Source organism: Saccoglossus kowalevskii, chromosome 12 (assembly GCF_978046115.1).
Source record: "Saccoglossus kowalevskii chromosome 12, keSacKowa6.1, whole genome shotgun sequence".
Taxonomy (NCBI): Eukaryota; Metazoa; Hemichordata; class Enteropneusta; family Harrimaniidae; genus Saccoglossus; species Saccoglossus kowalevskii.
The window spans coordinates 30111680-30138882 of NC_140652.1; the positions used below are offsets into that span (position 1 = coordinate 30111680).

General features: G+C 36.0%; 1 protein-coding gene across 1 annotated transcript in view; it reads right to left on the minus strand.

Annotated features, from left to right (window-relative positions):
- Window positions 1-669: 669 nt before the first annotated feature.
- Window positions 670-27203, minus strand: part of LOC146735715 (tryptase-like) — a 40559-nt gene continuing 14025 nt past the window's right edge. Inside the window, exons 4-9 of the mRNA XM_085506270.1 lie at window positions 15798-16154; window positions 12516-12637; window positions 3949-4092; window positions 2272-2413; window positions 2037-2102; window positions 670-680 (exon numbers count right to left, since the gene is read on the minus strand). Of these exons, the coding sequence (XP_085362396.1) occupies window positions 670-680; window positions 2037-2102; window positions 2272-2413; window positions 3949-4092; window positions 12516-12637; window positions 15798-16154 (842 nt within the window). The remainder of the gene's footprint in view (window positions 681-2036; window positions 2103-2271; window positions 2414-3948; window positions 4093-12515; window positions 12638-15797; window positions 16155-27203) is intronic.

Consider the following 27203-nt stretch of genomic DNA (forward strand, 5'->3'; position numbering starts at 1 on the left):
ATACCCATTATTAATGTGTCTGTGTTCAAACGCTTTAATAAAATTTAAACAATTTTGAAAAAAGTGTTCTGCTCCACTCTTGCGAGCATAAACATTTACAATATATAAACGAGAATTATAGACCCCGACATGAAAATGAAAAAGTCGACCTTGAACGACATTATTTAAAGACATTGACCGTTTTCTTTTGGCTGACTAGAACAGCCACACCAGAAGAGTGTGTGAACAAAAGTTTGGCGCACGCTAAACAATATGCCATGCGGATTCATCAGATATTATTGTATACATCTGGTGAAGAAAGTAAGTTTCAAAAAATTAAACAACTTCTATTTTTTATAAGAGTCACCACAGCCTTGTACGTACCCTGTAGAAGCTTTGAGATTTGTCAAGAGTGAAAGAACAACAATCCAGTAATATAGTAGTTATAGTAACTAACAACTGAGTGTTTAATATTAGTGTTACAACAACTTGACATTAATAAGTTTAAAAGATTTTCTGTGTTTTATTTTAGCGCCTCCATTTTCATTACAGATGTAATTTACGTTGGTTTTATTTGGTTTTGCTTAGCGATTTTAGTTTCGATCGTTTAGTTATATTTAGCACATGGCCAACAGTCCTCGACAAATCAGAGTCGCGATAAAGTGTGGTTCTATTTTACCACGAATTTACTTAGATCACGGCTGAAAAAAAGCAAGAAAACAAAGGATTTTCATTGCAACAATGTATTTATAACATCAAGATCAGATGCAAAGTATTCATCGCGTTAAGCTTGATTCAATTGACACTACTAGCAGCCATGTTGCACCATTTTGATAAAATGTTACATAATGTACTAAAATGTTATTTCACAAGTTTGATTACTTTTTGAGGATTGCTCGATTGTATTGGGTTAACAAATATAAGTTTGCATGTCAATTCCGGTTTCGGTTCACATGTCAGTTTCAGCGATTTGAGAGATGTGAAGTTGTGTTTTGTGTCGATCATTGTAGGCGTATCAGTCAAAGTGGTATCAACAATGGTGACACAGGACATGTTATCTATGCAATTTCTCTGAATGTGTCCCTTTTTGTGATACTTGGCATGTAACACCATCAGTCGGCAAATATATTCGATAAGGACGTTCTTCATACGTAACAATAACAACTCCATCAAGTTTATCTTATTCCATAGCATATAAACCTGTCTGCAAAAATATTTGACGTGAAACAATTCAGGTTTCTTGCATCCCAGTGGTATAGTGCTCAGAGTACTCAATATTTACGGGCCAATTAATTTTCAAGTATTTCGTTTGGAATAAATTATGGAACTCCTAATAATATTACTTTGGTGGCTGAATAAATAGCGGCTAGATAAAACTACTGCCAATAGTGCCGATACCGGGTTTGCTCAACTAAGCCAACCGAATCAAGAAAAACAATAACCTGACCATTAGCCCGAGACGCTGTCACGACATTTTGTGGATCAACAGTTTCAGAAATAGCTTGAACGTAGCTTATGGTAGTGGAGCCATCAATTTATTTGAATTTCACACCATGTTTGCGAGTCAATCCAGCAAAAGGATTAACATGTTGACTTTTCATCTTGGATACCAGCGTGGCAACGCCACAACATAGAGATACAAAACCAATCAAAAATCGGTCTAACCACACACATAACGGGAAATAAAACCACTGAAAGCTTAGAAAAAAGATACTGTCAAGCCTTTGTCCTCAAGAGGTCAAAATTGACGAAATTCCAGAAGCGATGTACCAGCATGTATAGTATTCATACATACATTATTTTATATTTTGAATTTTCTTTTAAATTAACTTAAATAGTGTTTATGCTAAGTAACTGTTTTTTATTTGATATTGTCGTTCCAGAGTAATACCGAAAATATATTACTCAATTGAAACCTATTTTTGTAAATATTCTTCATACCGATATATAGCAAAATAATTATGTCATTTTCCAAACACCTAATAAAAAAATAAAACCCGAATCATAGTTAGGGTTCCAAGTTATCACTTCGATATATGACATGATCCAGTTCTTACCAATTGCAATTCTCATAGCAGATAATTCACTTATTATTCTTGGGATTTCAGCTTCTTTACATGTTACTGCTTCGGGATGGAACAAAAGAACATAATATAAATTAGCTTACGCAATAAGAATCCAGTATGATTGATAAGCCAATTTCAAGTTTGGCAGGACTGGATATTTAGCTTTGCACAAGACATAATATTGTACATGTATTTTCAATTTCTTGAAGTATTCACACTTCATTACCTTTTAAAAATTCTCTATAGAGTATTATGCCTTTTATCCATTCATGAAATTTATGTACAGCTGTATATACTCCTGGTTTGTTTGGTTGAGCACATCCCTTTCCCCAACTCACTAGTCCTAATAAATACCACCGATTATCACTCTGTAAAATAAAAAGCACTGAAATACCTATTCGTTTATCTAAACTCAATAATTCAATAGACGTAAAACAATATACATGTGATAAACTACATTTACACACAGAAATTAGACATTGTATACAGTGGCAGTTATTATCCAATTAATGTACAAGAAAATGATATATGAACCTCAAGGCCAATCATGTCGGGTAGATATTCTTCGGCATCGGCAGCAACCGCCATTTATTTCACATAAACAAATGTTCTCATGGAATCCTGCTTCATATAGTTTCATAAATCGTCTAGCAAAGGTGCATAATTAGTGCCCACTAGAATGCCAATGTTTTTTTGAAAGATATGACCACTAAAACCCTTTTGTATAAAACGTTTTTGTATAAGTTTCAGCATTATCACAATAGGCGCTTAAGAGGTTATTATTTACTCCATGGTGATGGTCATTCATTTTATAACGAATTGCTTGTTCTGTTTTCTCAACATATACCAGACCATACAATTCAATTCCGTAGATAAACATTTATATTTTTTTTCTAAGTGCTCAAAACATTTAAATTCAAGACTGTTAAATTCTTACCCAATTCTGAAGATTTTTAACACCGTATTTCGTTATTTTGGCAGTAAATCAATGACCGAAAATTTCAAATAGTCAGAAAGTAGATGCTTATATTGTCTTGTATTTTTTGAAGAAATAATTCCCTCTAATTGTACATTATATTAATATCTCCTGGGATGACCCGCGGACATACTGATTCATAGCGTTCCATGTAGCTTATTGGGACAAATAATACAAAACACATATGCATGCAGCAAATGGAATAAACACATTTTCAATGGTAGAATGTCATATACTACCAGATATTTATTACTTGTAAACAAACATTTTATTTCAGTCATGTTGAAGAATCAGACTTAAATTAATTTAATACTAAAATGGGAAAGGGTGATTCTTTTTAGACTCGCGGCATTACAGCCAATCAACCATCAGAATCTTTGTAAAATTTGCGTTTTTTAACTTTACGCCAAACGACCTGTTGCTCCAATTATATGTGTCCTTGAACTGCCTGCACTGCTATTATTTTGGCATTATTGTTTTAAATTTAATTCGAAACAACTAGTTCAATAATGTGATACATTTTAACATTCGATTGTGTAGTTAAATGTGAAAAATATCTAGCCTCATATTCCAAGCCAGATCCCATAAAGTGAGATGTAATCGTATAACGTATGTACCACCATGTCAATGCAACTAATTTTCTATAATGAAGGGATTTTTGTCATGGGATAATATGGTTAGATTCCAAATTTTCAAAAAATGCAAACCTTCTGGACCTCGTAATATGCTGAAATGCGACACATGATTATATAATGCATGAATTGTAGCGTTTTTCTTGTGCATCTATAAATGTAAATACTATATGTGATTTACTTAAAACGCCTGTGATGCATTATAACACGCTATAGCTGATATATTTAACTAAAATGCATATTAGACAACTGTTGACCATATCTGCAATCATATATATGATATACACTTTCTTACCTGGCTCATATATGGTCCTCCACTATCTCCTGAGCACGCATCCTTTTTTGATTGTCCGGGCGGTGGACCTGCACAAAACATATTATCAGTGACGCTTGAACTAAAGTCAAGACAGGTATCCCTATCACGTGTTGTCAAGACAACCTGTGGAAAGAATTAAATTTAGATTGTGTACTGTGCATCGTTAATGCAAAGTAGTACGTGCATGTTGTTGTCCAATGTCGTACAATAACATTCTACTTTGCAACACATGTTAACTCTCGGTGTGGAATTATTAAGTTGTTCTACAATATAGTGCGCCATTTGTAAGTTGTTTCAACGCCCGTCATATTTATAAGTGGTTGTAGCTGTCACGTGTTGCGTCACGTCACGTTACAATTGAATTAACAAACACTAATTCGACCTAGAAGTAGCTAATGACTAAATCGTGATATTTGTTTCTATTTTACACTTACGAGTTATATGCTAGTTCATGTCAATTAAGCATCTCATCACGTCGATGAACGGGCATTTATAATTTTGGGGGTTGATGCTTTTTCATAAACCAGCATAAATATTACTGTACTTTCATGGTTATATTGTTTGTGAATTAAACTTTTCATTCACCATGAGTATGAGTTTAAGTCACTGTGTTGTTCCATAACAGTTATTGTTATCCAGTTTAAAATTCGTAAATCGCTGTTATAACGATGATGAGATGTAACACGACTTGTGCTTTACCATATCAACAGCGATATTACATCACTAAATATTACAACTGTTAATGGTATGTGCTATAGGAATTCTTACTATTTTACAGTATTTTCGACCTCGAAAATATATACCACGTATGTTCCTTTTAAAATGATTGTTCACAACGTTTAAATTTTGGTTAGCCGGTGACACTTGTTACTAATATTTATTAAAATTATTTATCTACATTTCCATAAAATTCCAACCATATCTTATAGTGGGGCAGATAACAAAAAGTTTGCACAGAAATCGTGCAAAAGGTGATAAAAGCACAAAATTTTGCATGGTGACTCCCAATCGTATATTTAGTAAATCTACCCCATTGGCCACCTGAAAATCCAAAATGCGGCCATTGTTTTTCAAAATGGCCGCCCAATAAGCCTGGAAATGTTTTTTTCTCATAGAAATGCATGTACTTGGTCGATTTGAGTGATTTCTGTGCCAATTTCTATGTTTCCTGGTATGCCAAATCTATTTTTTTACTTTTAGCACTATCAAGTGTCAATTTCTTTCAGGTTTTGGTGAATTGACGAGTCTTTTCCGGATTATTGTGTCAAATTTCAGGTTCCATATTTTCTGCTTGTGTATGGTTTAATTGATAGATGTGGTACCCTTGTTTCAGCAGCCAGCCATGTCATCGGGTTTTCATTCCTAGTTGAACTCTCACCATCATGGTTCCAAAAAAGTTTCTATTAAACAGCAATGCCCACGCCCACAATGTGAGGGTAGCAAAAAGAGTTCAAAATTTTAATGTGCATGAAGATCACGAGCCATACCTTTGTGCAAATGGAATAGCTGAATGATACAGTACCTGACTGGCAATTGGAGATAATGAACAACACACTGAAATTGTACATTTACTTGGAGAGTGGATCTTTAGGCTTTGGGGTTCAACGTAAGCTAGGAAGAATTCATTTCATACTTAGTGTTCCAAATGTAACGCCAGTCACTTAAGCAACGGCACCTGAATAGACAGAATGTGCCAGCGTGGGAAAGATGATACGGGAACTAAATTACGTTGGATGAACGATCAGGCTAGGTGTAGGGCAAAATGCATGAACCTAGTTGTATCCCATACAGGAAAGTGTCCATCAAACAGGGTGGTGAAAGGATAAACCCTTGGCCCTGAACAATACAATGGATTCAAAGACAAAACCTTGGCACACTGACGGGAACAAGTGTTGTCTTTGTCAAACTAACAAGAAAGAAGTACTTACCTCTCCACGTGCACATCCTACCAAAAGGGTAGACGATGGCTATAGCCTATTGGGTAGGAATATTCCTAGATTTCTGCAACTCAACGAGTTACCTATCAAGCTTGATACAGCAAGACCTGATGATGGCAGTGGGATATCAGAAACGTTGAGAAAAATGCTGCTCGGAATCATGAGAGTTGTAGGCTACTATTCAACAACACAGAGTTACAAGGAGCCGAGATCGGCCCCAGCAGCTGACAGACTGGAGACCAGCAGTAGTAGTAAAATCCAACGGAGGATCTCAGTCTCAAATAAGGCAGAGTGCTTTCTTTGTGAAGAGGACGGGGACAGCCGCAGTCAAACTATGACTATGAAAATGAACAGAAGAACTAATGAATGTGCAAAGACAATCAATTATGGGAAGCTCCTTGAGATGTCATTGCTCAAGAGCTGAAGTATCACTCTACATGTTTGGCAGCTCTGTACAATAGAGAAAGAGCCTATCTGAATGAAAAAAAACAGAGAAAAGCGGAAGAGTTGCAAGAAAATTAAGCCTACCCAATGGCGTTTTCGGAACTGGTGACTTACATCAATGAGATGAAAACTGCAAGTGAGAGTTTAGACCCGCTCATTTTCAGACTTAGTGACCTATGTATGCTCTACAGAGAGAGAGGCTGGCGCAGCTTGGCATTGAATCTCCTCAGGTACATGCTACTCGACTGAAGGACCAGCTGCTTTTCCACAATCCCGAGTTAGAAGCTCATCACCAGGGGCGTTATGTATTGCTAGCTTCTAAAAAGAACGTTGGGTCAATCCTTGCACAAGGAGAAGCTATCCATCTTGCAAAGGCTGTTGGGATGATACGGCGCGACATGCTTCAACATAAATCACAGTTCAACAACACCTTCCATGATAAGTGCCTTGAAAAAGCTGTCCCAATATCACTGCTACAATTTGTCGATATGATCGAGCATGGAGTTGACATTAAGTCACAACTGCAGCATGGCACTTCCAAATCAGACATTGCAATGTCACATTTGTTGCAAAGTCACAGAAAGGCATACAGATTCACAACCATTTCAAGGACGGGAAGACACGTTTTGCTTTCTATGTTGGCATGTCCGTGTTTGCCAAGACAAGAAAGAGGCGAATCATAGAGACACTTCATGTATATATTATGATAGGATCCTCGAAATATCAGCCCAGTTGGGAAAGGCAGTTGTGGCCTCGTGTGTGGAAGATGGAGTGGTCTGCCAACCTGTATGGAGGAGATATGTTTTCACAACTGCAGCTGTGGACAACATTGATCACAACCCAACTGCAACTATTGCTAAATCTTCGTTCCATGGTACCAGCATGTCCATCTTTCAGCACTCAACCTCTGTACACCATGGTGAGGAACGTAACCCACTAAAAATCAGTACCAAGGTTCCAGAGCTTCCTGATTCATTCACCAATGTATGGCTAGCATTTATTCCCAAGAATCCCAATCCCCCTGCAGTGAGAAGCTTTTTATATCTAGCAAGACATTTGAAGTGGGCATCGCCTCACTGCTGCCTTTGACCCGTGACCAGGCTCAGTTGCAACCATCATACATGCCCTGGAGAAACAGTGGATTTCATTAACCAAAGACAAATCCCTGTCGTCGCTGCTGATCAGCCATATATTTCTTTGACTAAGCAAATCCAACGACAGTGGCCTGACTATGGAGAGGACAAGTTTTTCATAATGTTTAGGGGGGCTTCACATAGAGATGGCTGCATTCAAGTCACTTGGAACTTTGTTACAAGACAATGGCTGGACTAGCGAGAGTTGCATCATCCGGTACAGCAAATTCATTTCTGGTTGTGTCAAGTGTCACTAGAACAAGACTAGCCCACCAGATCACAGCATGCAGCTTGTGTGCACTGATGAAGCAGTCATACCAAGACTACTGCTGAGTCTCAGAGTTGGGCATGATCAGCGGTGACTTGAGATTCCACAGTTCCAGTTCTGGAATCTGATGTTGGATATATTCCTACTGATCTGCTTCTTTAGAGAAGAAAACTTTGAACTGTATAGAGGAAGCACTGACACAGCGATTCCCTACTTCTTTGCAAATAACAACGTTAATTATGCCCTTGGAGCAACAGCACACAGAAGTGACCAGAGGACAGAGGAAACTGTGTTGTACACAAGACTAAAAGAGAGTTATCTGCCTTGGCCATTGACAAAGCCAATGAGCAAAACAATGCAGTCATTAAAAGTGACGGAGGAGCAATTGGACTGACTGAGGACCCAGGGGCACTTCATGGGTGAATGGTGATTGGCCCAGAGGTGAGTTGCCTGGTTGCTGGCTATGAGACCATTTCCAGTGTGAAAGATGCAGCTTTCACCACCAAACATCATGAGCAGACTTCAATCACCCAAAGGTGTTTTCTTGAGAAGATAAAAGCACTGCAAACAGTACTGAAGGAGATGTCTAACCCCTTCCAAGAAATGTTAGCAAATTTACTGGTGCTTGACACAAAGAACATTGCAGATGCATCCCTTGCTGAATTGGTTCACACACATCACGCCAGATAAAAACAACAGTTCCAGTCATTCATGGAAGGCTTGGAGAAATAGGGGGAATATTCATTCTACTGCCCAGTTAAGAAGAACAAGGTGTCTTTCTTTAAACATGAGCAGGCTGCTAGAAGTTCCAAGGAGAAAGTGCTGAAAGATAACTGCCAGCTAACAAACTGGGGACGTTTTCTGCGGGATGACAGCAACAAGACAAAGCTGTTTAAAAATGTTTGCAGAGCAAATGTGTGAGACTGACAAAGAAAGCACTGTTATCGTGACAAAAGGAAGGGAGTTCTTGGATAGTGTGGCCTCATATTCTCATGAAGAAGCTGATACTAGAATGTTTTTGCACGCCAGTAACACAACCCTAGAAGGCAGCAAGTCTTTTATCATAAAAGCCAGTGACACTGATGTGGTCGTACTAGCAGTGTCATCAGTGCCATACCTGCAGGAGCATGGTATTGAAAGCATGTGGATTGCTTTTGTTTCTGCAATAGGGCCCAATAAATCCAATGGGATGCTATACTTCCATGCTTTCACTGGGTGTGATGCTGTATCTGCTTTCCGTGGTACAAGAAAGAAATCAGCATGGCTGACATGGGTAGTCTGCAGGGAAGTGTCTGACACCTTCATAAAAACTCATTCACTGCCCGGGAGAAGTGTCTGATTGTGACCTTCAGAAGCTAGAGAACTTTGTTGTTCTCATGTACATGTGTGATAGATCCCGTGCTACCAACCAGGGCTGCCCTTATGGAATATGCAAAGCGTGCTGCCTACCAGGATGAAATCATCTGGGTCAGGCAACTATTCAAAACCCCAAAATCAACAGCCCTGAATGGGAATGGACATGGACAGGAGAGACATGGCAAGTATGTTGGTCAACTCTTCCACCAGTCGCAAAAATCTATCAGTAACTGACCAAATGCTCTTGCAAGAAAGGCTGCAAATGTTTTGCTCAGGACTCTCCTGCACTGCTCTCTGTAGTTGCGTGTGTGAGCAGTAAGGAATATGACAACATTCCTCATTATTTAAAGTTTGTATAATGTTATTACATGTAAAGGCGCCAGTTTTAAGGTGTTTTACTATTTGAATTGTTGTGTTTTGTTGTTATTATTGTTACTGTTATTATTGTTAAGGTTGTAAAACTAGGAAAAATAAAGTTAGCATGCTATAAACTATAGCCGTTGACACAATGTTCACTTAATTGAAAAAGGACAAAATCCTCCATTCTACAATGTTATTGGCACACTTTTACATAATTTTACATAAATAATATGTAATATGGTCAATAATTGTTTCTTTTTGGTGTCATTATTTCAGTAATCTGATCTTCAAAAAGTTTACTATGTTATAAAGTAACACAACTTAAAAATAACAAAATAAACTAAATTGAATATGTGTATTCTGTTATTAATTTGTCATTTACTGGCACAACTGGTACTCTGAAGATTGTAAAGCTAGAAAAATTCGGTTCAGCATACCAAAAACCATATATATTGACACCAAGATCACTCCAATTGACCAAGTACGTCCCTGTTAGTGCGAAAAACCCTTATCTGGAGTCCCATCTTGGAATTTAAGTGGGATTGTTTAAGTATCCCCTTAGAAGTCACTATTCAAAAGTGTCAGGTCATTTATAATTTGATGGTTGTTTGCCCTATAAGTTAAAATTGACATGAATTAGCATAACTTCACAGTTCACCCAGGAGTTATCTTAGCCTCAAGTGAAGCAAATTTCACTACATTTTGAATAACATATATGTATAAAAGGCCAATGTATTTAGATATTTTTTTTAAAAGTGAACCTTACGCTCTTATTGTCATTTTAAGGTAGCGAGAGGGGAAACACACGTCATAGTTTAATTGAGATTAGGACTTTCCTCGCAAGTTACTAAGCAAGTAGTTATGGCAATGTATACGTTTTCAGAAACTGAGATATAGCAGAATACAATCATGTATGTTCCGTCTTGATATTTGCTCAGGGGATTAAGTTACGATCGTTCCCATGAACCTCCTAAACATAGAGTTTTGTGCGGGATTGGCAGTTTCTCGGTGTTCCTTTTTTCTATGTTTATAATATTTTCACTGTTGCTTTATAAGATAATGATCTTTGAAAATGCGTCTCGAAATTGCCATGTGCCCCATAGTTCTGGAGATAAAGTCCGTTGAACTTTATGGAATACATTTTATGATCGTCTCCGTGTTCTCAAGGCCATAACTCAACGTCAACATCTCACATAAACGTCCATGAGACATCATATTTTAGCCCATTTTGTGGCGAATAGATTGTATAATTTGTACATCGTTAGCGCAGAGAAAAATGTTAAAAGATGACATCTTCAGTAGTAATGATAGTCAAAAAATAGTTTTCGTAAATAGTTAATGACCACATGTCTAACATTTCGATCATACTTTGTAAATATATAAGTATCTGATCTGCGTGGACTGTTATATCGTGAAAACTTGTTGGTTGTTCAGTTTCATCGAAAGTAGGTGCTAAATTGAACAAGAAGTCCCTTTGTTATGTTGAACAGCGTCCACAGTACAATCGGTTTTCTAAACACAGGGTGGGCCATCACTCGGGACAATATTTTGCGCAGAACTTTTGTTGTTACAGTCGATTGGCTTGTCTTCAAACCACTCTGCGGGCTGACTGTAATATGAGCACAGGTCACTTTCATTTAGATATCTTTTAACGGCGTCGAAAATTTTTCGGCGGCCATTTTTTTCAGCTTGGAACTCCTTCCGTGATATATTAGTGTTATTAAAACACCGACAAAAAAGCTATAGCGTAATGTTTGTCTGTGCTTCGATCGCGTACACTACGCTACTTATGGATTACACAGGATATAATAAAGTCAGATGGTCAAAAAATCAGTATGCAAATTAAATCCTTCATGAAGGACGCGTTCACCCACAACTAGATTTCCGGGAATAAACTGAAATTACGCAACAAAAGCATCGTAAATTTGGACCAAAGTTTAAAAAATTATACAATATAATGTTTCATAATTCGAATTTTTTGAAAAATGTTTTTTTTTTTTTAATTTTAGTGATATGATAAAATAGTTTCGGCGAGTCTAATTTATTGGAACTACGACTGTATGGGATTCTAACAAATCTGGTTCAAAAGAAGAAAACAAAATTCAAACATGGATAATGTACACATATTTTTGAGGTAAAATATTCTACATAGATACTGTAGTTTGAATAAAAGTCGTGAAATCATGAACATGATTTTTAAGGTAAAACAATAGTAAGATTTTGTTTTCGAGATGAGCGTCAGCGTGAGTGGGTCATGATACAAGAACAGAATCAATGCAATAAAAGTCTGCAAGTCATCCGATGTTTTACGTCAACAATATTTACGGAGCCGGGCAGAAAACCACTGGTTTGATTTTGACCCCCTCCATAATATGACTTGCATACAATGTATTTTTTCAACAACAAACTTATTATCTTGGCCACTATGACAGGTACATGTGTATAGTTCTAGCTCCCATCGTTTAGCTCATAATTTTTCAAATGAGTTTAAACTCCAGTTGATATATGAGGTTACCTGAGCTTTCAAAGAGCATTATATTGAGTCATTCTCAGACCATCAGTAATATCCCTACCGGCTTCGAAAAGATGAAAGCTAGAACAGTCGTATGTAGTTTTAGTATATATATATATATATATATATATATATATATATATATAAAAAACACTGTTCGCATTTGCCTACATGTTCTGTAGTTAATCAGTTCAGATGATATTGACCAAATTCGAACAGACTTATCTTATCCAAAATTAGTATTATGGCGTATATTGTTATCATTGGTAGCATAAATTCTTTATTTATAACAAAACAGACATATAAATGTGTATGTTCATTCGTCAAAAAATACCAGCGATTACAACATCAATTATAGTTGGTTGGATGGTGGAGATGTGAAGAATACGAACATGCATAGAACGCGCATAATGATCATCCTGGTTGAGATGCTTATAAAGTTCTAGTTAACTAACATAACATTTGTTTGGGTATCAAGTTAGCTTTGCTTTACTATAGAGCAGATAATCATCATTCAAAAGTTGTACCAATCTTACCTCCTGTAGTATATTACGTGTGCTGAATTTTCTCTGTTCCCCAGTTTTACCCCATCCTATAACAGTACCGTATGTGGTTGGTTCAAGCAACTGTTTAGCTTTTTCTACTGACGGCAGGCACACTACAATTACAAAAAAACATATGTAACATTATCACATTGACCTTTCCTTAGTGTTATAAATACATATCCATATATTAGAGAGGTGAGTAGTAAGTTTGACAAGAATGGATGAATATTGAATGACAAATTAATAAATGAGCAATGATATCTGTTATATACATGTATATTTACCAATTGCAGTAATAGTATGAATTGATGTTGTGATAATGTTTTAAGAGAGTAAGTTTTAGTTAAAATATCCATATTAGAATGAACGCTTTTGAAACTTGGGCTGATGCGCCGCGTCCTATCCTTTCTATTGAATTCAATGCATATGTGTGGCTTAATTTAAATAGAAAATATCATAAAAATTTTTGAAGATATAACATGTTATAAAAAGAATTTAATGTATCTGGGTTCAGAATGTATCTGGTTGAATGTGGTTTGAACTATGATGGCGTTATATTTCCCCCTAAAGTTTTGCGTACAAAAAAAAAATTTCTTTCACTTTTCTTGATGTCGACGTGGGTAGTTTATTTTTGGTTGCTCCTTGATTTTTTGGAATTGGTGAGAACGATAATCGCTCATTCTAAGTTCCCTATTCGTACCCTGTTTGCGATATCAAGACAAAAAAAATTCGATCCATCAAAAATAGGCCACGTGGTGAAGACTTGTTAGACATTCGAACCAGACTGGAATTTGGTTTATTTACAAGTACAGTAAATTGATATATCTTTTCCTAAACATTAGTGTCATTATTTTGGAAACATAGGCATTTTGTCGAACGCAGGCTTTGATTTGAAATCGTGACACTACTATACAAATTATGTGTTGTATTTGCTAAATATTCCGATATAGACTAACCTGGCAAACAGAAATTGTTTACTCTAAATTAATTTTAAATATTATTTGCCCTGAAATATGAGTCACACCACTACAATGAATGATCCTGCTTTAATATTCTACATTAATAGCCATTTAGTTGTCATTGCAACTCAATTCGCCACGTGAACACATCATTTGAAAGATCTTCACATCAACACATCATTTTAAACATATATACCGTAAAAACTCGATTAATTCGCGGTAGTAAAAATAATTATTTTTTCAAGTGGACGAATTAATAGCGTCAAAACGGAAATTATTGGTTTTTGGTGCGCGAATTAAACGAGTACTTTTAGATCGATTCAAAAAGGAACTGTTTTCATAAATTTATTAGTGATTTGTTTTGTTTTCCAATGAACACGATTACGGGACGCTTTTTTAGTGCCTCTGAGACTCATGGCTAGCGACATTCATGGCGTATAGTCGGACAGAGAACACGCAGTGCGTCAAGGACCACGCACCATGTTACACTTGAAATGAAACAGCGAAAAATGGCAAAGGTCACTCTGTACGCAAACAAACAATGAACACGTGGCTACAAAGTAGCCGTCTGGCTGCACTGCTTTTTTTTTATTTTTCTAGGCATCGCCCGGGCGATGTTATGGCAGATATTACGAAGCCCATCTTGTCTGGAAAAATAACTCTGCGTTGATAAAATCGGTCTCAGAAAATGTTTAGAAAAAATAATGTTTCGCGTTGACCAAATATAATCATGCAAAGTATAAATTCAAAGTGTTTTAATACATTGGTGAGAGGTCGCATTTTACGTGAACAATAAGGAAAAGCAGGCCAAAGTCGAAACGGGGTGCATCATGGACATGACACAACACACGCTGCGACAACTGAGTGATCAGCGACATCATTTTGGGACGCAATTGAACTTCAAGTACTTTAGCGAAACTTGTTGCGCGGCGATGCTGACGTCAAGTGTGTGTTGACCGAAGTTTGACCCCAAGTCACGCACTGAACTGGCGCGTTACCTTAGCAACCTTTTTCTTTCGTGCCCCGCGCATCAAACTAGTAAAATTGTTATTAATTATATCCGAATGTACTGTAATTACGCAACTTGTATGCAACTATGTACTGGTTTGAATATATCAACGTCGTTTACTTAGTGCACTGCTTTTATAATTACGCAAATTTGTTTACAATATTGTACCAGCTCTGAATATTTCAACTTCGTAATGTATTGCTTTCATGATAATTAGTTTTTTTTAACTATTGTTAGGGCACTGACCCGGGGTATTAGGTCTGTGAATATTTCAATATCACCGACTTGATAATGCGTTGCATTCGTAATAATTACGCAAACATAAACATACCATACGTCAAATAAAATTTTACTATAATATAATAAACTCTGGGTAGGGACTTCGATCGCATTATTCACGTACATTTCGACTGAACTCTAATAACCACGTGTTTGAATTACGTGCGGCATTGGGCAATGACATCCAGAGTTCATGCACTGATTTTTAATTTCGGGCCACCCAGCTTGACACAAAACAATATAGTTCATTTGTTCAAAGAATCTATCAACTCTCACAAATACCATGGATGCGAAGAGTTAACTGGGGGTTAAATGAAAGGGAACGTCTTTCTTGGACAAAAAACACGTCAGTACAAGATTATGTGTGCAAGGTTAGATTTATAGAAGGTACATGACCGCTTAACTCTGTTTTTTTACCGAATCCGGTATAATGAAATGTGACACGAGATCAATCGCCCGACCAATCAAAAATGTAAATTTACGCACCATAGGGCGGTTCACTTAAATGACGTAATAGAATAATGGCGGACACATGGTCGATGCAACCCCGGGATGCAACCCTGTGGACCAGCGACGAAAAAGCCATGTACCAAGCTTTCCATCACGGAAATTCGTAATCCATGTGCTGACCGATGGATATTTATCGACTAAGTAATAATCTTGCCCAACATCTGTAGTGTCGTAGGGGAATGATTTTTTTCACGTCAAATCTTTACCAAACCTAACTGCTTGCTAACTGAAAGGCGGTGATGACGGAGACCATCTGCGATTGCGGCGACACCAAATACTGATAACATAACATTATATGTATATTTTTAATGTTCATGCAATATATTCTGAGTTATCCACTTTATTCTGTCGCGCGAATTAATAGGATACAATTTTAAACATGTTTTTGAACGCCGCGAATTAAAAGGATACATTTAAAAATTAGCGTTCGAAAATAAAATGGGTGCGCGAACTAATAGAGACCGCGAATTAATCGAGTAGATGACAAGATAACATTTTACTGTGTATTTACTATACCTGGCTTGATCGTTTCTGTGAAAACAACATGTTCTGTCAATCGAATAAGAGCGATGTCTGCATCATACACTGTATTATTAAAATCAGGATGCATAATAATTTCGTCCACAATAATTCCACTTTCACCCACATCTGCTTCATGTTTTCCGAGGTATACCTGGAGCGTATTTTCGTTAACTTTTGACTCGTTAATGCAGTGTGCAGCAGTCACAACCCAGGTTGATGTCAGCAAAGCGCCTCCACAAAATGATTTGTTTGTTGTTATGTGATATAACATAGCCATCCAGGGCCACTCTCCTATTTCTGCGTCCTGTCCACCAATTATTCTAGCTTTCGGTCGTGCAATACCACATTCTCCTAAAAACAAGACAATGACAATTCAGTTACATGTGTTGTGAACTATTTAAATTCCTTCTGCACGTATGCATATTACACATTTGTATTCTGCTATAGGGCCCACGAAATCCAGTGGGATGCTATACATAACAAGCAAACAATCGACCAAGCCAACTCTGCTGTCTAATAGAAATATTGTGACATTGAATGGAGTCATCATAATGCATCTACAAAGATCAAGGAATTTGGTCAGAAGTTGTATAATTCCAATCATCAAATTACATTCATTTATTTATAAACAAAAATAAATCCTGTGTGTTAAGAGTGTTGAACAAAAATTAGTAAATAATTTCAAGAAGAATTGCAACTAATAAATGTCAGCTATTCAGGATTTCCAACGTTCAAACACTGTGATTTACATTATTCACAAAGCTTTAGCTTTTGGGAAATATACAATTTCCTAAGGCTCTGCGTTTCGGAAATTATATATCAGTTGTTTTGAAAAAAGCTCCCCTAGATGGAAGAAAAAACTAACATGTTGGCCAGCTCGAACTCTTACAAATTGCAGCTAAACAAGACACACCTACAATATTTGGATTGCACCTAGAGAAATCACTGGAAAAACACCAAGATTAGAACATCTAAATACACACAGAATAAATCCACAGCTACACAGCCGCTAAGTAGTAAACAAAAGACCAGGTGATTACGCCCTCAAACAGGGAGCCCGTGAGAAAAAAAAAATATTTTAAAATTTAATTGGTTTTTGCAAGGCATTTAAATTGATGCACACAATGCATTTTTGACTTGACTGGATTTGCGAAATGCGTTCACTTGGAGCACCATATCTTTCATGGTGAGTTATCTAATTTCCCAATATTGGTTGGTTTCTGTATGATTGTGTTTTGTAAAATTGGACTGATGGTGTAATCCTTTTGGTGTTTTTTTTATGATGCGTTATGTGTTATTAATTTATCACATTCAAAATGCAACTGCTTTGGTGATGACATTTTGCAGGGTTTTTTAATGACCTACTTATCAGGTGACTTCTAATATCCAATGAATGGCGGAGATGTTTATCAGGAGTGCTTTGAATTAAGAAATAGCTTTGTGGTTCATTAAAACAAACAAGAAAAGTTTCATGATATCTCAACGGGTGGTTCATTAGTAACTATGTAAATAATATCAAATAAACAGCATGGAAAACATTACAGGTGGACAATTAAACGAGAGGAAGAACGGTCACTGTTTTGAAATTAATCATCGCGATAATCAGCTGATCTATCAGCATTTTAACCAACAAGACCATTTCATTCTCTTCAAAAAAGTTCGCATTATTGAGAAAATCTATCACGCAATGAACATTCCTCAGTTGTGTACACATTTCCACAGAGGTAGAGAAGATTTTTAGATTCGAAAGTTAGGTACTGCCGCACCTTATGGGTGCAATGAAAGATCGGCAGTGTAAGTAGTCTTACTAGTCCTGGTTGTAGTTCAGTCAATGTAATGGATATCTTCCACAAGTCACCGAGAAGGAGAAGCCATGGGCATAGACATTATACATTACATACTATTAATGACGTGTCTATTAAAGGTCTATTGGACCATATGCAAAAACCTTTGGGTGTCCATTATATTCGTACTAAAATGTATTACTGCCACTGTCTGTTGTTTGAACAATGCAAAATCAATCTGTTGTTAGAAACATCGCAATCAAAATGCTCCTTTGTGAAAATATTTTTTTAACAAAGGCGTTGATGCCATCAACGTCAGCAATATTCTAAACAATAAAGGGGTTACAAATCTGGTGCTACCATATTTTGTAGATCAGTAAGCCCCCTCGATTTCCTACAGCTATACTAAACCCATTGCATTTCGAATGTTCAACTACTACACCTGCCTGGATATTGATAATCTAAAAAATAATCCTCAACCACTCTGCTCTTGCTCTAGTTCTCCTCATTTGCACACCCCTGTTGAACACATTATTATTACTGGAGACCTTGGCATAGTCAAGAATGTTAGACTTGGACAACTTTTGGCGAAAGGTCTTAAATATCGACTCGCCCAGTCAATAAAATGGAATTGTAATTTTATTTCCATTTTGGATTCAGTTGAGGACTTTGCTAGACAATGGGCTAGGCGTGAGGATGTTGAGCTTGAAAGTCTTTTCTTTAGAACTACAAAAGCGAATCACAAAGCTCAATAAAACTATGAAAATGAATGCCAGGATCATTTTCAGAGATTCCAGTGTTGCTGTTGATTTTCACACCCTTCACAATAAATATACTGCTGTTCCTGCTGACAAAGCCCCTAATAACATTGAATTTGTCTGTAAAAATTATTATATCGACTGCTTGCTAAAGAACGTGGTATATGTGACAAAGGTGGAGACCCAACATATACAATCACTGCACTGTTCGAAGAGGATACATTACTAAATCATAGGTCAGTTCTCTTGTCCTTTGGTATTGATATACAGGATGACGAACTCGGCTTGCCAATTCTCTACTGGACACCTTATGAACATAGATATATTTCTGGGTCTTCTAGGTGTTCCACCAAACCACTTTCTAAGCTATTAACAACACTACTTACTGCAGTCAAGGAAATAAGATTTATACACATGCTGTTGTGGATTTTAAAAGACTGAAAAAGAGTTCTCGTTCTCTCAGTAATTTCCATAATAAACACACATATGATTTTCCACGCTTTATACCAATATACCACATTCCCAACTTTAAGCAGGCTTTAAGGTTAAATTTGTTCAATGTTTCTTTTACAAAAATGGCAGACGTCCATATTTAGTCTTGAATCGTATATCTTGCTACTTTGAATCAGATTCAAGACGGAAGTATACTTAAGACGATTCAGTGAAAATGATTAATTTTCTCATTGACAACATATTTGTTCTTTGGTGGGCATGTTTTTCAGCAAACTGTTGGTATTCCAATGGGCACTAATTGCGCCCTTTGCTTGCCGATTTGTTTTTGTATTCTTATGAAGCGGAATTCATTGAAGGTTTAATGAAACATGGAACCAAGAAACTGGCTTGTTCCTTCAATTTCGTTATATTGATGATGTTCTGTCACTGCACAATCCTTAGTTCAGTAGATATTTACATGCTATTTATCCTAATGAACTTCAAATTAAGGATACTACTGACACACTGAATTATGCTTCATAATTTGATCAACTACTCGAATTTGACAGCAGTGGAACACTTTTTTGCTAATGTTAACTTAAGGAGTTCATATTTCACAGCTTGTGTGTGCGTTACTCGGGAACATGTTCTAGGTATTCAGATTTCCTCACCAGATTTCGGCTATTGACTGCCAAGTTGATCCAAGGGTTTCTGATTCCTCGGCTTAAAAGTGCATTTAAGAAGTTTTTTGGCCACTATCATGATTTGGTGGTTTCCTATGGGATTTCTGTCTGATTGCAGATTTGTTTGTTGATTGATGTATGTGGTCGTGTTTATTTCTGTGACTTGGTGTGGGTGTTTGTCCTTCACGTGCACCTGGTCTGACTCCCTTGTTGGGGTTTGTGATGTTCTGCTTCCATCGATTTTGTCTGTATATTTTTTCTAGACTACTGAATGGTTTATTTGTACTACTGTAATTGTCAAATAAGCATGTACTGCGTGCGTGACTCGTATCAACGCTCGCGTATGACACCTAATCATCTAGCCTCACGTCACGAAACTCTGAGTGGTGCGATAGAAGAAAAACTGAGCACAATTTATGTTTTTCCTTCCACAATTTTTTTATTTTTTAAGAACTTGCTGTAAGTTGTTTTGCACGGTGTGAAATATTTTTTCCTAAGATTTAATCGTGCAGATTTGTTATTGTCTAAATTCGAGAAATCTGGAATGTGCAAATGAATTTTTATTTTTCTAAACTCTAGTACTGAACATTTTTCTGTAACATCACCCTCATAATAATATTTGTGATGCTCTGATATGGCTACTAACTACCGTCAATGTCTAACGAAATCTCAAATACTGAACATGCACATATTTTTTGCAGTTCAAAAGAACATCTAATATATCATTCTGATGATATTAGTTTAAAAAATAATGCTGCATTGACCAAATCATGCCAGAGCTTGAGCTTCATATCAAGCTCCCATGTACTTTTCTGGAACGATTAATTTCAAGTCTTTATTTACAGAATATGACTGAGCGTATTCTGCAGGCTTAGTTATTCTAGACAATTGTGACAATGTGTATTTAAATTCAGTAGTTGTAAACACCATGTTAATATATTGTTATTGCAGATGATAACACGCACTCCATAATGTTACAAGAAAGGGTTATATTAGGCAGAATGATCCTAAAATGGCAGAAAATCTTCCAAAGCCTAGAACCCAAACAATTTAACTTGGAATTGGGAACATTATATTGTGCGTAGCTGTAAAAATAAAAAGATATAATCGAATCATGTGGAACTGAATACAATGATGAATCTTGGCCAGGGACTTGTACACGCATTGTGACTTCGATGACTATTATATTAGCAGGACAATTGTTTCAGTGTGCAATAAAATATAGTGTTAAACAAAATACTCGTACAGCGTCTTCCCTTCGTTAGCAATACAAAACAATCCCCAACAAAGTGAATTTAAACATATATTGAAACACTGATGATTATGTCACAGAAGGTTGGAAGGATCGGCCCGATACTGTAAATTTTCCTGAAAATGGGGATTGCCAGCAGTGTACCGTACATGTTGCTGGAAGTGGTGAGTGCTAGTAAGGTACTGTAAATGTTGCTGGGAGTGGTGAGTGCCAGTAAGGTACTGTAAATGTTGCTGGAGGTGGAGAGTTCCAGCAAAATAAATTCATATTGGGAAAGATATTAAAAATTAGAAAAGAAAAAGTACTGATTGAAACAAATAAATTATCAATTTGTTTATTACGAACAATTTCTGATGTGGAACACATTCCTGCTTTCAGAAGTATGTTCCAGACTTGTACAAACATAGCATTCAAGGATCAACAGTAGAAGAATGGCATAAATTTTTTACCACCATTAACGAATATGAAATGGTTGCCTGCTTATCCTGAATTCATTTTTCAATGAGCTGTTACAGAAAGCATGGTGGCATGGTTCTTTTTAACATTACAAATAGTTCATGTGTATGGTGTGCTAGAAATTAACATTGAAAGACATACTGGATATAGTCAGTAAATTCTTTCATTATTGTTTGTACGATCTAGTCTAAATCTGATAGTCAAATGATTCTTTTACTACATGTATCTAACTAGTAACTTGCTTTCCTCAGATGAAGATGTGTTGCATCTAGTTAATGATATACAACATAATCATCATGAATACAATAACAATGTGTGTAGTGTATTTTTGCAAGTTTCATCAGGAACCAAATCCATTAGAAGCGATACCCACTGTATTAATATGAGATGCATTTTGAGGTTGATTTGCCAACTGTAGCTTTACTATTCATTCAGTGATCTTTGTGTGGTAATTTTGTAAATTTGTCAAATTAGACGGTTTATTAGATTTCACGACCTTTCAGGCTTCAAAGCATATTGTTATTAGGCTTTCGAGCCTATTTGGTCGAAACCCTTTTGTTATTGTTGTGTTTATTATTAGGGTTTTGAGTCGATTTGGTCAAAACCTTTTTTTTAATTGTTCCGTTTATTAGGGTTTCGAGTCCATTTGGTCAAAACGCTTTGGTAATTGCTGCGCTTATTAACCTTTTGTTATCGTAATGTTAAAATATTCTGTCGTTTTTCAAAATGTTCAGAACTTTTCCTCTCAAAAACGGGTTGAAACTTTACACACACAACCTACATGCAACTCCCTAAAACGTCAAAGGTTCCGATCTTCGATATGTAACGTCATTCGGCCGCAATCTTGGATTTAGTAAAATCCGGAAGTGCTCGATTGCACCACATTCTGAGAGTCTAGAATCTCCAAATTTGTTTATGTAGCAATTGTGGTATGTGCTTACCTATATTCATGAAAAAAACTTAAGCGAACATGAGGCATTTTCAGCTATATTTCTTTTCCTCATATGGTCAAAAAATCACTAAAATAGATATAAGTCATAAAATTACTGTCCAAATGACATGGAAATTCGATAGACTTTCTACATATTGCGCCCTGAAAAGTGACTAAAACAGATTTTAAATCATTAAATATGCATGTCTCTTATATCGTAAACACAATTACATGTGCACAAATGGAACAAACGCTATATTAAAGGTAAAGGTCAAGAGAATTGGCCAACATATTTGTTGACGATATATGGTCATAGAACTCAATAAATATGCATGTCTCCAATATCTCAAACACTATTGCATGTACATGCATGGAACCAACGCTATATTGAAGCATTAGACAAGATAAATTGGTAATATGTTCAATGATCATATATGGTCATAGCACTCATTAAATATATAATCTTATTTTAACACAAAATATTCGGACAAATTATTTAGCATAGTGTGCAGCGGTTCTCTAAGTTTCTTTGTATTTGTGAACTTCTCAGATTTGCATGAGCCAGTTTCATTTGAGCTTAGAAATATAATAAATAATAGGAAACACAACGCTCCAAAATGTATAGTTTAGGAACAGTTAGGAACAAGGTGATTTCAAACACTATACACATGAGCTGTGAAATGATTAGCCTAGTTTGAAACTAATATAATTGTGCTGTTGAGTTCTAAATATAATTTTGCAAATTTTGGTTTAATCCACTCTCTTATGTATTCAGTTTTTAAATAAAATACCTGCTAATGTACACAGTGTATTGAAAAAAAATGTTTGCTTTAATTTAGATTTTATGTCTCCTACCTACATTGAGAAGCATGTAGTTGTATGCAGTATTTTTATTGAAAAGTAAAGTACTCAGTTGGTTACATGTTTTCACTGTACCCTTTCCATCGAAAACATGTAGTAGTATTGTAACATGTTTTCCATTAAAAGCTACAAATCGTGAAAACTTGAGCTCTGTTTCCATTGCTCTTGATGACAATAGATCTCGCCAAGAAATATATTCGAAGAATAATATTATCCAGCCAGGCTGCATTCTCATATTGTCATACTGCTAATGCCAGGGCAATTGTATTTTAAGGTAGAGATTCAGGTTCGTGGGCACTTGGGAGGGATTTTTTTTTTGCTTTTCATTATCCGAAAAGTCTTGGCTATAGACTGTTAAAATGTTGTAGAATTGTGAATAGTGGAACATAATCAAAAGACAATTTTAAAATATAGATAACAGGTGCAAACATCTCTCTTTTGAATGCTTAGCAAGATTTAGCAAGGCTGCACATAAATAATGAAAAAAATGGTGAAAAAAAAAATGACGGGATTTACAAAACGATAATACATTTAAATTTGAAACTGTAACAGCCATTTTAATTATGAGCATTAGCAAACTTCTTACTGAGTTGATTGTTATGCAGACGCTTTGACCTTTTGTTTTGAAATTTTCACAAATGATTGACAATGTGTTTATTTTCAAAACGCCGTCGTGGCATTGTTTTTAGTTGAATAGTGTTACAGCAATCGTACAGACAACTAGCCCGGGTGTTAATTTATGCATAAATTTGAAGTAGTGATATTTGGGCTGCTGCCCTACAAAATTGACAACTGGTAGACAGTTTTCAAGACGGCGCTTTCTTCATAGTAAACAGATGTACCCATAAACCAATTTTGACAGGAAACAGAAGCATGGTTTAGAAGCTATTTTTTTTTAAATCACTTTTGACCAAAAAAGCACATTTTTGTGCATATTTCAAACTACAGTGTCCATAAAAAAAATACTAACAAAACTTTAAAATTCATACAATAAGCTTTCCAAACATATATATAGTTTTGTGGACAAGGGAGGTCATCTTGGTTTTCTAATTAACTAATTAAAATACCTGTCAGGTAAACTGCATCTCTACCTTAATTATATAAGGGCTACTCATGAATTAATGGCAGAATGTGTTTAATGCATTCATGTAATTTGATCTATCTCCTTCAAACGTTTTTTCTCTTAATATTTTCAGAAATAATGATTATATGACGCCACTGACATATAGTACCTTTGCTATTTGGGTGGTTGGAGTTGTGTGACAAGAATTTGATTGTAATTAAAGTGCCTGTGAAATGGCTGCTATTTTCACGCCTAAAATTATCCATTGATACATAAATATTATTATTTTTTATGTTTCTAAGCATGACCTTGTGACGTCAGAAGGGGGAAGTCGCATGGCAGCTTGCATTGCCGATACGTGTAAATAAGGCAAATTTCTTGTACAGTTTTCTCGTCTTTGACTAAATTGTCACTTACGTACTTGTTCGTCGAGGACGAATGGACCATAACGAACACAATTTTTGTTGCATGGGGTTGAGTTAGATGCGGAATATGTCCGTTCTAGTGTAGTTGGTCACCGAGGTCGTCACAGTTGCCGGAGCACGTTTGTACACTGTCGCTGGACAAAATAGAATTTGACATCGGAATTATCTCGTTATTTGGCAGGTTACTAGGCACGTCACTACACTGTTTTATTTCATCGATCGTCTGAGTAAAACTTTCAAAATTAAAATAAAAGAGAACATATTTTGACATTCTAAACATTAGACTATAGTGATCACTATAAAATAATTAAAAAAGCGACAAATCACATTACTAAATAAATGACCGCCTCGTGGAAATAAATTGACATTTTGTTGAAATAGGTGAACGCGTCGGGTCACGACGAGGGCAAGTACGTTAAAAGCGGCCTTTAATTGTATAAAAAAATAATCGAGATCGACACACATACAGATAAATTCAGAGTGTATTCGAGTTGGCGTGATTGTCATAATTATAACATCACATTAAAACTTTATTTGGTGGTAACACATTGACCAAGCCCGGATTCTTATTTTACAAATTATTACGCAGATCAAGCTGCAAGTATGGAGGTAAAAACAAGAAGAGAGGTGTGAATTCGACATTCAACACCAATCCCAAACAATTCAGAAACTTTTAGCAGTGTGTAAGGGCTGTGTAATTTCCTGTTTGTCCGACGCTTCGTTTTCGTGTCACTGTCAAAACTATTGCTACCTTTTACTTAACAGGGACTAAATGGTCTCTATAAAACGATAATCAGGATCGCAAAAAAGTCAACTCATTTGAAACACTTGCCGGACGTCTCTCTCTCTCTCTTCTGAAATCCGCCTCGGTGATCATGGGCTGGTCCGGAATCTATTTCTTTCAAAAGTGTTGCGCCAGGTTTACGTTGTCGGCATTTCTCTTTAAACCTACGGTTGTTTTTCATGGACGAGGACAGTTTTTCCAAACAAAAAAAGAATCTGAGGTTAAGTGGCTTTCGTCCACTGCTGTCGCACTTTCGGATCGATTAGAATCTTGTGAATACATACACTATGACTATACGTTTAACATCTAAAAACTCTCCCTCCAAAAAAATAAAATAGACCGAAACATGTATATTGTTTAAAAGTATACTGAATGACCAGTGTTATTACGGCTCAGGGGTATGATTTCCTCTCACATTTTGTCATTTGGTGGCGCACTTTCGGCGAGAGTCGGAAATCCGGAAACAGTCGACCGTTTCAGGATAGGTGGGCGTGGCTACAACACGAGAAATATCCTTAATTTACTTGAATACGAGTAAGCGTTTTTAAACAAAGGCAACAGATTAGCGCACTCTAACAAGCAGCCTGTATGCTGAGATAGTTCTGCTGTTAGCAATGCACATTCTAATTATAGAACTGAAAATATCATTAGTAATGAACAATATGTATAGTATCAAAGCAATCGGATTGCTGTTTTCAACAAAAAGTCGAAAATATCACTATTTACCAAAAATGACAAAAATATTGAAACTAAAGTATTGAAGATATCATCATGAAATGAACAAATCTGAGAGTGGCCCACATGTAGTACCTGTGTATGTAATATTAAAGCAATCAGACTTGTAGTTTTCAACATAAAATGAACAAATCCGAGAGGTCCACATGTAGTACCTATATGTATAATATCAAAGCAATTGGATTGGTTCAAAGTCAAAAATATCACATTTTACCAAAAATTACAAAAATATTCACCAAAATTAGAGAATTGAAGATATCATCATGCTATAATCATGAAGTCTAAAAAGTAAAACATTGACACGGACGCCGATGGACAATTACTCAAATGATAAGCTAAAAAATTGCTGCATTTAGAAGTGAATATATTCATAAATCATACAAGACACCAGAAAATCTTTGTTTTTTTTTAAGTGCGTTTTTAAATTATTATTATAAAAGCTCTATTATTCTGTTCCAATAGCTGAAATTCCTATGAATTTTCATTTGTCGAATGAACTGTTTGTCAAATACAGAATTCCTATTTTTGAGTACAAGTTTCATTTCAAAATATGGATGCAACGTTTTGCTTTTTATGTATTTTTTATGTATTGTTTTTGATTTGATAACTTTGGACTAATCAGATTTCCTATTAGCTTCAGATCTTGATCAAAGTTTGGCACCCAAGTGCTTATCTTGTTTTCTGTAAAGATTTAGGGTTTGCAAATGTGTATCAGACTGTGCGAAAAACTCATGAGTTGCATAAGTTGGTTTTGAAACCCAGTCCAGTAATCCCACGGGATTTGGGAGGTACATAACCAAGGATATCATTAGAAGATACATGATTTGCTTCAATGAATACAGACAACAATGCACATTTCCACTGAGACCAGTGACCAGTCAAGTAGAAACAGACAAAATATTTTATCAGATTTTTTTCAATTTTTGCATGATATTTTCATACAGGACATCTGTTGTTCATACTCAGGGAAGACTTTATACTGATGAATAATGTGACAAAGTTTGGAATATAATTAGTGAAGTTATTGTGCACACAATAGCAATTATTAACTACGAAAACGACAACGACAATGTCGGACAGAATTTGTTATCTTAATATGCCTTTCCCTTCCATCTTTGATGTTGCGGGCGAGATAAAAATGTTAGATTCCAGAAATTCACTTGGCCATCATTGGTCACGGACCCAAGAACCTTTAAACATTCATTGTTCCAACTGATGTTAAGTGGTTAACTTGTA